Raw genomic sequence first — 12935 nt, 5'->3', positions numbered from 1 at the left:
TTCATTTCTGCCAGACTGGTGACAAGGTGGTCTCTTGGGGGAAGAGATGACCTTGTTGCCCCATGGAGGCATTAGGTGATCAGACTCCAGCCCCATGACAGGATGACCTCCTTCCGCAGAGTCATGCTGTGCAGGCCTCAATATGGAAGAGAAACCCTGAAGGCCTTGCAGAGTCTGTTCTCAGTCACAAGAAAGGAAAAAATCTTAACAGAGCAGTGCCAGACTCTGGGCCAGGCTTCTTCCAAAGAGAAAGTTCCCTGTGGCTGGAAGCCCTGAGCTTAGCAACTGACTTCTCCATAGAAAAGACCACCTCTGCCCTCCTCCTCCGCCCGAAGGTTTGTGCCAACTCCCCAACTCCAGATAGACTGCTTCCCCCAATCCAGGCCTCCACCAAAGGGAAAGAGGCCCGCTACAGATCCCAGCCAGAGAACAGGCCTCCTCTACAGAGAAGGAAGATCCTCCGGCCCCATGGGCCACGTGCCTAAGGCAGGCTTCTGCCTTTGAGAAGAGAAGACTCAATTGAGCATGGGGCTCTTGCACAGGAGAGTTAATGACCCTCGAGGCTGAACCCTAAAAGTCTAAATCCAGACATACTCCTTGGGGTAGGGAGGACAATCCTATCATTAAAGCCTAATTTAGCTGAAGCCGTTTCCTTATGGAAGGAAAGGAGAAGAAACACATACACACACCATACTCCACTGGGAAAAGAACATCATCCTGTTGAAGTCACAGGGCCACCAGGCCAGCACTGTGGCTATTTATTTATTTATTTATTTATTTTTTTCCGGAGCTGGGGACCGAACCCAGGGCCTTGAGCTTCCTAGGCAAGCACTCTACCACTGAGCTAAATCCCCAACCCCGACTGTGGCTATTTAAACACTCAGGCCAGGGCTGGTGAGATGCCTCAGTGGGTTAAGAGCACTCACTGGCTGCTTCTTCCAGAAGTCCTGAGTTCAATTCCCAGCAACCACACGGTGGCTTACAACCATCTATAATGGGAATCTGATACCCTCTTCTGGCATGGGAAAGCATACAGAGCACTCACATATGAAATAAAACAAACAAAAAAGATGTAAACACTCAGGCTTAGACCTCATAACTATTATAGTTCCACCCCCACACCCCTGCGCAGAGATGCACGCATTGCCTTTCGGGATTGGTAGTTTTTCCTATGATGACTGCATCCCGGAAAGGAGCGGAAGGGAGTTGTTAGAGACTACAAGACCCAGAGTTCCATGAGTCTTGTGGGAGGAAGCGCTGGAAGATTGTGGGTGTGAGTTACAGTTTTAAGCTGTAGTTTGGCGGTGAGCTGACAGGTAATTCCTGCACGAATCACAAGCTCTCAAGAAGTAGGGATTCCGGAAAGGGAAGAAGTTCACTCACTAGAAAAGGAGCCTCGGGTCTCACACCCCTTTGGGACTTGCGCGGCGTGTCTGAGGGAGGTGGCTACGAGGTATCTCCAGGCGAAGGAATCTGATTTTACCACCATGTCTTCGGAGTTCTTTCTGCATCCTCTGGACGGCGGTCCCCGCGTGCCCGTGGGGCCGGGGCAGACTGTGATAGGCCGCGGGCCGCTGCTGGGAGTAAGTGTGGGAGGTACTCCTGGGCGTGGGCAGCCAGAGTTTGTTCGGCTGAGGCTGTCTCTGTCTCCTGTCCTTGGGAACTCCACACCTTGACTCTGCTTGTCAAGACTTTATAGGTTTGGGGCAGTAGGTTTTCAAGCAACGTTAGTCAAGTCACCGACATTTCTTTTTGGTGCCTGGAAAACGTACGGAAAGAGTTAACATCATTATCCTATCCAGCTGGCAAACTGGGGCCAAATCCAAGTTGAGCTTAGGGTTATAAGATGTAGAATGTAAAAAGACCAAATAAACAAAAACGCTATTAAGTATTTAAAGACGAATAGTACTTTAAAGGTTAACGTGTCACATGTTGACCTACAAAGCTTACCCTATTTACAGTACCGTATGGCCCATCACAGAGAAGGTTGATGGCCAGTGACCTCCCCTAAGCTAACTTCTTTTATTCCCTGGCCTCTTTTGTGGGGCCGATGGGCCTTACCAATAATAGTAATATTCCTTTTGGTGATATCAGAAGCAATCGTTAAGTTGTCTGGGTAGTGAAGCAGTCATTATTCTAAAGAGATACTTTAGATTTACTACTTAGATGCTTTCTATTAGCCTCGTTGAAATGAGGAAGTTGGAGTTTAAACTGGTCACTAAGGTATAATATATTCTTTACCTTCTTTGGGAAGAGTAGGAACCAGAACATTTCCAGTTTGCACTATGAAATTATATTCGCGTTGCCATAAGACATAGCATTTACAAAGGCCACTCAAGAAAACCTGGCGATCTAGTTAAAATATCACAAGGGAGAGATGGGTTAGCCATTAAGAGTCTGGAACTTCTTACAGAGGATTGAGTTCCCAGCAGCTATGTCAGGCAATTCACAAATGCTTGTAATTCTGCCTCTCTGGGCACTGTACATACATGCCTATCCTGACACACAGGTATGCATATATAACAAAAAATAAAAATGTAAGAATTAAAAGAATTTCTGTTTTAAAAATCTGTGTGTATTTCCCACCTGAGCGGTATTTTCTGTTTTCTTGCTGCCCTGTTTCCTGGTTTCTTTCTCTTCTTTCCCCATTATCATATGAGTTTTGTGCTCCAACATAGACTGTCAGATTGGCGTTTCTGTCTTTCTTGTGCATCGTCGCTAAAGTGTTTTGTAATCTCCACCTCCGGATTGGGCTTTAGATGTTGATATGTTTTGCTCTAGCTGTTGATTCTTGTGGGATGTGTTGGAATGTTAGACTTTAGGTTATTTTAAATATATTTGTCTTTAAAGAGAGGATCTCACTACGTAGCCCAAGCTCCCCTTGGACTCAAATTTTTCCTGCCTCATTTCTCTGAGCCGGGTTTACAGGCACATATGTACCCAACGAAACCACTTTCTATTTATTTTTTATTTTTTATTTTTGGTCAAGAGATGATGTTTGTAATGAAATAAACCATGTGTCCACCAGAGGTCACACTATACTTTTGTATTATTCAAGATATCCTTTTCTTCCTAGTGTTAGGCATACTTAAAAGATAGATCTAAAAGATCTGTTATTGTTTATGTGGATAGTGTACAAAAGGAAGGAAGTGTACAAAAGATGGACTGTCAGAGGGACCGTTTTTCTATATGAATGACCTTACATGGGTCTAGTCATGTGACTGTTTTCTCACATATACCCTCTGTTTTTATTCGTAAGGATCTTGAACACTGCATATTCTGAGAGTGACTGCCCAAGTTACCTGCATCCTCTGGGCTTTCAGGATCCAAATATGTAAAATGATTAGTAGTTGCTGCTGTGAGGTAGGAAGGACGATAGTTTCCAGCATTTAAAATATAAGCAATTCGGAACATCGTTGTGGGTGAGTGATTGTGAATTGAGCATTACTAACCCAAAACAGGAAGTGATCATATCGAAGACATAGAGGTTGTTTTCCTCCTGCCTTTTTTTTTTTTTTTAACTGCCACACGTGGTCCCAGAACAGAAAAACTTTTCAGCCTCTGTCTACCCTTATGGTCACATCCTTCGGATTTACCACGTAGTTTAAGACAGGCTGAATTTTTATATTTGAAATGTTTCCTAACAGTACATATTGTATGTTATTTCTCTTGTTTGGTAGATTCATTAGTAGGAATCCTGTCTAGGAATGTTTCATGTATGGGAACTGGAGGGTTTGGGGCTGCATAGACTGTAGGCTTTTCTGGGTGTCATTTACTCTTCCATGATGTCGGTAGGTCTCCCCTCTTCACCACTGTGTCATCTGTTAAATGAGCGCAGTTATTTGACATGCAGTTATGAGTTAATAATATATGTAATGTCTGACCTGCTCGTCTCATACGCATTGCTAAGGGTTCGTTTATTTTTCAGGAAGCGGCTCTATTTGACATCTTTTTCCCCTTGTAGATAACAGATAAAAGAGTATCCAGAAGGCATGCCATTCTTGAAGTGGTTGATAGTCAGCTCCGAATCAAACCAGTGAGTATGTTGATCTCTTTTAACCCTTGGCCTCTTGCCCTTCTAGCAACTGACTGGAGAGGCCTCAGGCTTGGCAATAGGGAATTTATGTCAGAGCCCATTCTCCTGATAGCTGCAAGATAAGTACCTAAATAGTAACTTATTTCTCATAGTACAGAGCTGAATCTGAATGGTTAGATTAATGGAAGATGATTGCCTGGGTGTAAATTGTAATTTTGTTTGTAATTTCCGTAAGAATACCTGTGACATGGGTAAGTACACGCCCCGTGTAAGTGAGAACCCGAGCTCTGATCCCTGGCACACACACATGAAAAGCCGTGTGTGTGTGTGTGTGTGTGTGTGTTTGTTTGTCTAACCACAGTGGTGAGGGGGGCTGAGACAGTGTGCCTGTAGCTTGCTGTCCAGCTCAGGCTCAGTGAGAGTCCCTGTCTCCAGAGAAGAGGGAAGAGTGTGGTAGGGGAGGAAACCCCTCTCCCTCTAAGAGTGTGTGCAATGTGCCTCCCCCCCCTCCCCAGAAGGAAGGAATGTCTAATTAAGAGGCACGTGTTTGCGGGCACGTTCACTTTGGAGTAGTTTATTTGGTGGTGAGATAAATTATGGAACTTGTCTTAGTCAGGGTTTCTATTCCTGCACACACATCATGACCAGGAAGCAGGTTGGAGAGGAAAGGGTTTATTCAGCTTACACTTCCACATTGCTGTTCATCACTGAAGGAAGTCAGGACTGGAACTCAAGCAGGTCAGGAAGCAGGAGCTGATGCAGAGGCCATGGAGGGGTGTTTCTTACTGGCTTGCTTCCCCGGGGAAGGCACCACCCACAATGGGCTGGGTCCTCTGCACTTGATCACTAATTGAGAAAATGCCCTACTGCTGGGCCTCATGGAGGCATTTCCTCAAGGGAGGCTCCTTTCTCTGTGATAACTACAGCTTCTGTCAAGTTGACACACAAAACCAGCCAGTATAGAACGAAATCCACTGACTTTGGACATTTAAGGTATCTTTGTATTCTCCCCATCCCTGGCTTGTGCTCTACCTCAGAGCTGTACCCTAGCCCTGTGATCTCATTGTTTTTGTATTCTCGTCTGTTTTATACGTCTTTACTTCAATTTACACAGAATTTTGCACACTATGCTTTTACTATGCTCTGCTGTCGTCGATAATAGCCTTTTTCACTCTAATAGAACTGGGAAAATGTTTAAGTAGAACTGGTGTTGCCCCATCTTGACCCCGAATACGTGACATTTCGGAGTTTCTTCTGTCCTCATGTTGTGCCAAGCCCCTTGACAGTGTGTCAGTGTGTACTCGGCACCCTGGAGCTGCTGTAGCCATCTCTGGATCTTCGCTCTCTTACTTTCCTAGTTGAGTGTTAAGCTCCCTGAGTACAGGGAGCTGGCTTTTGTGTCTCTAGTATCTACTGAATGCCCGGACCGGGTCAGGTTCTTAGTAAAGTTGACTGCATGAGTCAGAGCTGTGATGAGAAGCGGAAGGAAGTCGGTATCCAGGGGTTTTAATGAAAGCATGTATTTTTCAGTCCCCACTTTCTAATATCCTTCTAATGAACGACCACGGCTCAAAATTAAGAAGTTTGTTGTTACTGAAGGACCGTGAGGGAAGAGTAAGGGGGATTTCTGTCCTTGTCTCTGATGTTTTCTGTATTTAGATTTAGTTGGTCCAAGAAAGCAAGAATGGATAATAAGCCATCTGGCCCCAAGAGAATGAATCGTGACAATGCTCAACATTCTGCAGGATGTAGCTGGATTGCTCTGTAACCCATGGAGGTGGAAGGGGTGAAAGACCCCCAGATTTTGGGGAGACTCTCGCTCCAGTCACGGGTTGAGGTACCCCCAGGAAACACGAGAAGCCGGTCTTGATGTAATCAACAAGAGGCAGTTTTATTTACGAGATCTCGGGCTGACACGTATCTCACACAGGAGATTGAGTCAAGCCCCGAGCCTCTCTAGGCAGGAGCTTATATAGGGAAAACCAGGGGTTTCGTGTGAATACACATAATTGGCTAATACAAAGGGTGCACAGTTACTTTTGGCACGGAGTTACATCAACAAAGCATACGTGTAATCTAGCATCTCAGCAATGTGGGCAGGGCAACTCATCTCACTGCAGCAGGGGGATGACCCATCCTCAGGGAGTGAAGGAAGGGGAGGGGGTGGCTCCAGATGGCCAGTGTCCTTGGGAGTTGATAGTCGGGCCAGTGAGCCCTATCTCAAATTCTCTCAGGCATGTCTGGACTTTGTTCATGACTAACTTTTAGAAATTTTAACCCTTCATTCCCCTCTACTCCTTGTGAATAGTCCTAATCTTAGGACTACGAGTCTAGCGTCTAGAGGCTCTTCACCCCGTATAGCCCGATACAGCCCGATACTGTTGTCTCAACATAAGGACATGTATAGCAGTAATCCGCTCCCTGACAAAAGCTAGAAGGCGATTAATGATGTAGGGCCCAAAAGTGAGCAAAAGGAGGAGGATAATCAAGGGACCAGCTAAGGCTGACAGCAGGGTGGTAAGCCATGGGGACCTATCGAACCAGCTCTGAAACCAGTTATCAGTGGTTTCTCGTTCTCGTCGTCTCTTGTCCAACCTCTCCCTAAGTTTAGCCATAGAATCTTTAATGGTCCCGGAGTGATCGAGGTAAAAACAACATTCTTCTCTCAAAGCAGCACATAGCCCTCTTTCTTTAAGGAATATCAGGTCTAATCTTCTCCTATTTTGAAGGACTACCTCTGAGAGGGAGGTTAGGTATTCGTGGAGGTCAGCTAAAAAGTCTTTAGGATTCCAATCTGAACACTATCTAAACCTATACACCAAGGTCATGACTATCTTAGAACTTTTAAACTTATGGTCCCTGAGGCACAGTCCCAAGAAGTGTTAGGAGTATTAACATATGTAATGTTACATCATTTGTAATAGAAATCAAGCCTATCTCTATATTTTTCTCGATGGAACCCAGGGCAAACATGAAATTCTTGTTTCTAAAGCACACTCCTCAAGTGAGCATTATAGCAACATCCCAGTCACGTCTCTGATGTATCCACTTATCTGATGTGCAAGTCTAGGGAGCTTTTTGAAGATCTGAGTGTCCCTCTAGGTCCCAGTTCTCAGCCCCAACGGCTAGTATGCGGCTGGTGAGGGCTGAGAATTGACGGCTGTCAGGGTGGTCAGCAGCACCAGGTACGGTCCTTTCCAGCGAGGCTCGAGTGTCTGGGCTCCGTGTCATTGTATGTACCTACAGTCTCTGACCTGGAACGGATGAGATGTCTCGGAGGTCCCTGGGGCATAGGCTGCTGCCAGCTGTGAGCAGATTTCTTTCTGTATCACCTGTAGGTCTTTTAGCCTGACACATAAATCATTATTACTATGACGTGTTGGTTCAGTAACATCATCTAATACAGTCAGAGGATCTGAGGCCCCATATAAGATCTCAAAGGGGGTAAAGCTGAATCTGGAAGGGATATTTCTTGCTCTGAAGAGAGCAAGAGGGAAGGAGTGTCACCCAGTCTGCGCCAGTCTCCATGGTCAATTTAATTTGGTCAGGGTCTCTTTTAGAGTTTTATTTATTTACTCTACCTGTCCTGAACTTTGAGGTCTGTAAATATAATGTAATTTTCAATCAACCTCTAAATACTTGGCCACACCCTGGCTTACCTTGGCAACGAAAGTAGGGCCGTTGTCTGACCAGATTACCTTGGGCATTCCAAATCGGGGGAAAGTTTCTTCCAGTATCTTCTTGATGATTGTAGAGGCCGTCTCTTAGTCCAATCCCAGTTCCCAGTGGCTGTCTCTTGTAGGCAGTTGTTGGCTTCACCAGGGCATCCAAGAGATGGTAAAGGCATCTGCAGCGCTGATGTGCTGGGGGGTAGAAGTTCAGCCATCCCAGATGACATTGTGTTGTCCACCACGGCAGCACCCACTTATCTCTGACCTTCATGAAGAGAACTGTTCCTGTCTGTGGACAAGGTCCTCGGCTTTCAGCAGGGGTCAATCAGCCAGTCGCAGAGGTCTTTCCTCCACCCATGGGCTTCTGCCAGTGCTTGACACTTGTGCTGTGGTGGCTCCAGGTCAGGATTGGGCAGCAAGGTGACCAGATTGCCCCCAACAGGTGGAGAATCTAGTCCATGGCAGCTGACCAGTGGTCCCATCTTTTGGGACACTCTATCAGCCACTCTATCACAGTTTAAGTCCTGGATTGGGTGATAATTGTCAGAGCCCGGCTGGCAGGAATGATGTGTTCCAGGCAGAACGGCACTAAGCCACACACACACATCTCCCAGCATCAGGTACTGGTGCACTGAGACAGGTCTTAAGCTCCACATACACAGTCTGTAGATATGCATACACATGGCCTCACCCAGCCATTTTAGCCCACACAAGCCATTTTGGAGAGCAATTTTCTAATGAGCAAGGGATAGGGGCAGTCAGGGATGACCATGAACTAGTGGGTGGGTTACCTGGCCCACGCCAAGGTCCACTGTTCTTCGGGCAGTCCATAAGTATTGTTCGTTGCCAGTAACCCCTTGCACTCAAGGTCTTTGGATATTGACCCACTGGGGGGTGGGGGCATAGGAGCACAGAGCATTGGGTCCCTGTATCCACACTTCCCTTCTATCTCTGTACATAGCCAGCACTCTAGGACCAAGAAGCTCTCCAGTGTCCCCTCTTGTTCTTTCTTGGGCAGTCCCTGACCCAGTGTCCTTTTTCTTCGTATTAGGCACACCGATCTTTAGCCAGGAATTCTCTTCTGTTGCCAGGTACTATCTTCCTAGGTTCCCTAACTACTGTGGCCAGTATATGTTCCTCTCTTGTCTCTTTCTCTTCCTCAGTCTCTCTGCCTGTATCTTCTTCTACAGCTATTAGTTGCTGTCTACTTTTGTGCACTGACCCTGAACCATATATCAACCTTATTTTCTCTGCAACTTACAACAACTCTCTCAGTGACTTAGCTTAACCCTTCAAGTTTCTGTAACTTTTTCTTTATACTTTTTTCTTACTTTAGCCAAATTGGTGGGGCATTTTCTAGCCCCTCTGAGACCCACCCTTGGAGCCTGGCGGCAGACCTGGCACTCCCTACCTTTAGGCGTTTTGAAGTCAACAGGCAGAAGTGAGGGCCTTCCATCCGTGTCTGGCCTCTAGTAGGATTCTGTCTTTCCTCGGTGATAAAGAAGACCTGTAACAGTTACTAACAAGCATCTCAAATGGGATGGTGAGAAAACAAGGGAATCTTGAGAATAGAGGTCCACTGAAGAGGACAAATAGCATTTAGTCACACAGCTAAACCAGGAGGCCTTCTTGGGACAAAAAGGCCGTTGTAGAAATAAGCACAAGCTTTGTTCCTGTGAAACAGAAAGGCAAGCAGAGAGGCAGCTGATCTGTTATCGACTATCTCTCTGGACTTAGATTTTCCCTTAAGGAGTACCTTCCTTTAGTGCCAGCTCAGTGGCTTTATCGCTCAAGAGACCCATCCTCTAAATGGCACTGGGCTTCCAGTAACAATAACAAAAGGATGGAGAGACGTTAGAACCTGGGTGTTAGAGTGGCTGACAAAAGAATTGTAACCAGTTCACCTGGGGCTATCAGGACTGTAGTAGTAGTCCTTTACCAAGCTGTCTCACTGGGTTAAAGGCCCATGGAAAAGAAAACATTAATCCTGACCTTGGCCACAGCCAAAGACTGAATTCTAAATTTTGACTGGCAAAACAAAGTTCTTCACAGTTTGTTGCAGATTCTTTAAAACTATTTTAGGGGCTTCTCTGCCCCCCAACCTGGGGCATTTTGACCACAGGGGCAGGAACTGGCTGCTGTGGGGATAGGATCAAAGGCACTCTCCATGTCAATGATGACTAACAGGGAAGGTTACTTAGTGTTGGAGATCAACTCCTCTCTTGGAATAGGGCCAGCAGATAAGGCAGGCTCCCTTAAAGAACTTCTCTTAATGAACACTCTCCTTTTGTGAGCAAGTGTTGAAGGTCTGGCCACTGAAGGCAGCAACTGGAATTTTTTTTTTCAGGGCCAAAATACAACCACTAACTCTACGCTATCTTTGTTGTCAAAGTGCCAACCCCAGCCAGCCTCCTTACCTTGAAACTCCTCTTGCGCTGACTTGGCCAGAGCTGCACTGTTGCCCACGCGCAGCCTGTAGCTTGCTAGTAGGCCTGCATGCTTGCCACCCTCAGCCCCTACATTTTCCTACTCTGTGCTGTCCCTTCCTTAGAAGCTGTGAATGTTTAAGCAACAGGGAGAATTTTTCTTCAGGATCTAAGGTAAAGTTTTCAGGTTCTTGTTAATGCCTGCTTCAGACGGATCACTCGCTAACCTGGAATCCTTCATACACAACGGTTAACAGCAGCTGGGCTGGACAATGGGAGTAAAGAAAGGGGCAGCTCTCCTTGGGGAGGAGGCTCAAGAGAGAAAGACAAAACTCCCCGGCAGAAAACAATTTCTCTCAAGCAAATTATTTTTAACTTTTAAGTTAAGCACCAAGAGGACCAAGTAAAACTCTATGACGAACAAAGCAAACAGTTTCATGATTTCAAACACAGTCAGTCCAAGATTTCAAACACAGTCGTCAGTCCAAATTCAAAAACGAAACAAAAGCCAAAAAGACACTCGACAATACCACAGAAAACAAACCAGACAAACAAGACCAAGACAAAGCATCCTATAACCAATTTCCACAGATGCCTGGTACCTTCAGTACCTGGCCCAAACTGCAGCTTAACCTTAGCTGCTTCTGGGATACCAAACACAGAAACAGAATACAGACAACAGACACTAACACATCTAAGCACACTTGTCCATGCCTATACTTAAATAGGCAGCCGAACACGACCTCCGAAGTCAAGTCACAGTCAGATCTCTTTGACTGTCACCTGCCGGGTCCTCCCGACAAAAGTCGGCTCGTGGGACGTCTCCCAGAGCTGGGGCGTCCTCACTTCCACTATCTAAAAAAAGAACAAAAAGAAAACAGCTATTCGAAGTAGAAACCCAGTACCTACTCACAGGCATCTGTCCGGGGTGGGAAGCCCTTCCATCCAAGCACACTTAAATACGGGGTAGGAAGCCCATCTACCCAAGTGTACTTAAAAACGACGGGGTGGGAAGCCCATCCACCCGAGTGAACTCAAAAACAACGGGGTGGGAAGCCCATCCACCCGAGTGTACTCAAAAACAACGGGGTGGGAAGCCCATCCACCCGAGTGCACTCAAAAACAACACAGAGTGGGAAGCCCATCCACTCGAGTGCACTCAAAAACAACACAGAGTGGGAAGCCCATCCACTCGAGTGCACTCAAAAACAACGGGGTGGGAAGCCCATCCACCCGAGTGCACTCAACAACAACAGGGTGGGAAGCCCATCCACCCGAGTACACTCAAAAACAACAGAGTGGGAAGCCCATCCACTCGAGTGCACTCAAAAACAACGGAGTGGGGAATCTTCTTCTGCCCAGACAGTGCACCAAGACCTTAAACCGGTACTGAAAAACACAGACTACAGGACTTAATTCACACACACACTACTCTCACACTCACACAGCGGCCGCTTTCCAGCACTCACACTAACGTACCTCCAAGAGGCATTCGGATCTCCGGGGGTTACGCTCCTATCCCGGACGAGCCCCCAATGAAAGACCCCCCAGATTTTGGGGAGACTCTCGCTCCAGTCACGGGTTGAGGTACCCCCAGGAAACACGAGAAGCCGGTCTTGGTGTAATCAACAAGAGGCAGTTTTATTTACGAGATCTCGGGCTGACACGTATCTCACACAGGAGATTGAGTCCAGCCCCGAGCCTCTCTAGGCAGGAGCTTATATAGGGAAAACCAGGGGTTTCGTGTGAATACACATAATTGGCTAATACAAAGGGTGCACAGTTACTTTTGGCACGGAGTTACATCAACAAAGCATACGTGTAATCTAGCATCTCAGCAATATGGGCAGGGCAACTCATCTCACTGCAGCAGGGGGATGACCCATCCTCAGGGAGTGAAGGAAGGGGAGGGGGTGGCTCCAGATGGCCAGTGTCCTTGGGAGTTGATAGTCGGGCCAGAGAGCCCTATCTCAAATTCTCTCAGGCATGTCTGGACTTTGTTCATGACTAACTTTTAGAAATTTTAACCCTTCAGGGGGAGTGGACACCAATACTTCAGCTTTGGATTGGTGGATCCTCTAAGAGTGCTGATGAGTGGATTTCTTTTTTTTAAAATGAACTCTTAGACTTTTCTGGACTGTGTTGTTAATATTCAAACCCAACTGATAGGAATGTGCAGAGAAATAAACCAATATAATTTTTACAACATATGTAAAGTCTTAGTTACATTTATTTGTGTTGTGTGTGTGTGTGTGTGTGTGTGTGTGTGTGTGTGTGTGTGTGTATCAAAAGCACATTATTAGGAGACCATCCTGTTTACTAATGGATGGAGATTTCAAGTTTATTTAAAAATTTCCTAGTGTTAATGAAAGACATCTGTATTCTACAACCTAAAATAGGTAAAATTTATTTATTTAATGTGTATAGTGTTCTGTCTGCATGTATGTCTGTGTTCCATGTGTGTGCAGTGCCCATGGAGACCAGAAGAGGGCATTGGATCCCCTGGGACCGGAGTTATAGATGTCTATGCACCACCATGTGGGTGCAGGGAATCAGACCTGGGTCCTTTGCAAAGAAACAGCCCATGCTCCTAATCACTGAGCTGTCTCCCCAGCCCTAGACGCTTTCCTCAATTAGCTCATTACAGGGACTGAGTTCTCCTTACAGCTGGGTGAAAAGTAGTCAGATATACTCTTACTTCTGTGGCTGTGTTAAGAATGCAGATAATATAAATGTGCACAGATAAAAGAATACGTTAATGGAAAATTTTCTCATTAAGTTTTTCCAGGGCTCAGTGAGTCA

The 12935-nt window shown here is 46.1% G+C and overlaps 1 protein-coding gene and 1 long non-coding RNA gene across 6 annotated transcripts in view; one reads left to right on the top strand and one right to left on the bottom strand.

The window, feature by feature from the left end:
* Nucleotides 1–1229: 1229 nt before the first annotated feature.
* The window catches only part of Aplf (aprataxin and PNKP like factor), a 52181-nt gene continuing 40475 nt past the window's right edge, over nt 1230–12935 (top strand). For 2 of the 5 annotated variants that reach the window (XR_005503300.1, XM_008763076.3), the window contains exons 1-2: nt 1234–1583; nt 3965–4036. Coding sequence is in view for 4 of the 5 variants with exons in the window: in XM_008763076.3 (XP_008761298.1) it covers nt 1488–1583; nt 3965–4036 (168 nt within the window). In the remaining variant the exon portion in view is untranslated. Of the gene's footprint in view, nt 1584–3964; nt 4037–12935 lie in introns of all 5 variants that reach the window. The other 3 variants (XM_017592825.3, NM_001173382.1, XM_017592824.3) reach the window with 3 other exon arrangements.
* The window catches only part of LOC120102330 (uncharacterized), a 31052-nt gene continuing 24019 nt past the window's right edge, over nt 5903–12935 (bottom strand). Inside the window, exon 3 of the long non-coding RNA XR_005503699.2 lies at nt 5903–10988. This is a non-coding gene — a long non-coding RNA (uncharacterized LOC120102330). The remainder of the gene's footprint in view (nt 10989–12935) is intronic.

The sequence above is a fragment of the Rattus norvegicus genome, chromosome 4 (genome assembly GCF_036323735.1).
Source record: "Rattus norvegicus strain BN/NHsdMcwi chromosome 4, GRCr8, whole genome shotgun sequence".
NCBI lineage: Eukaryota > Metazoa > Chordata > Mammalia > Rodentia > Muridae > Rattus > Rattus norvegicus.
This window is presented reverse-complemented; position numbering and strand designations above follow the sequence as displayed.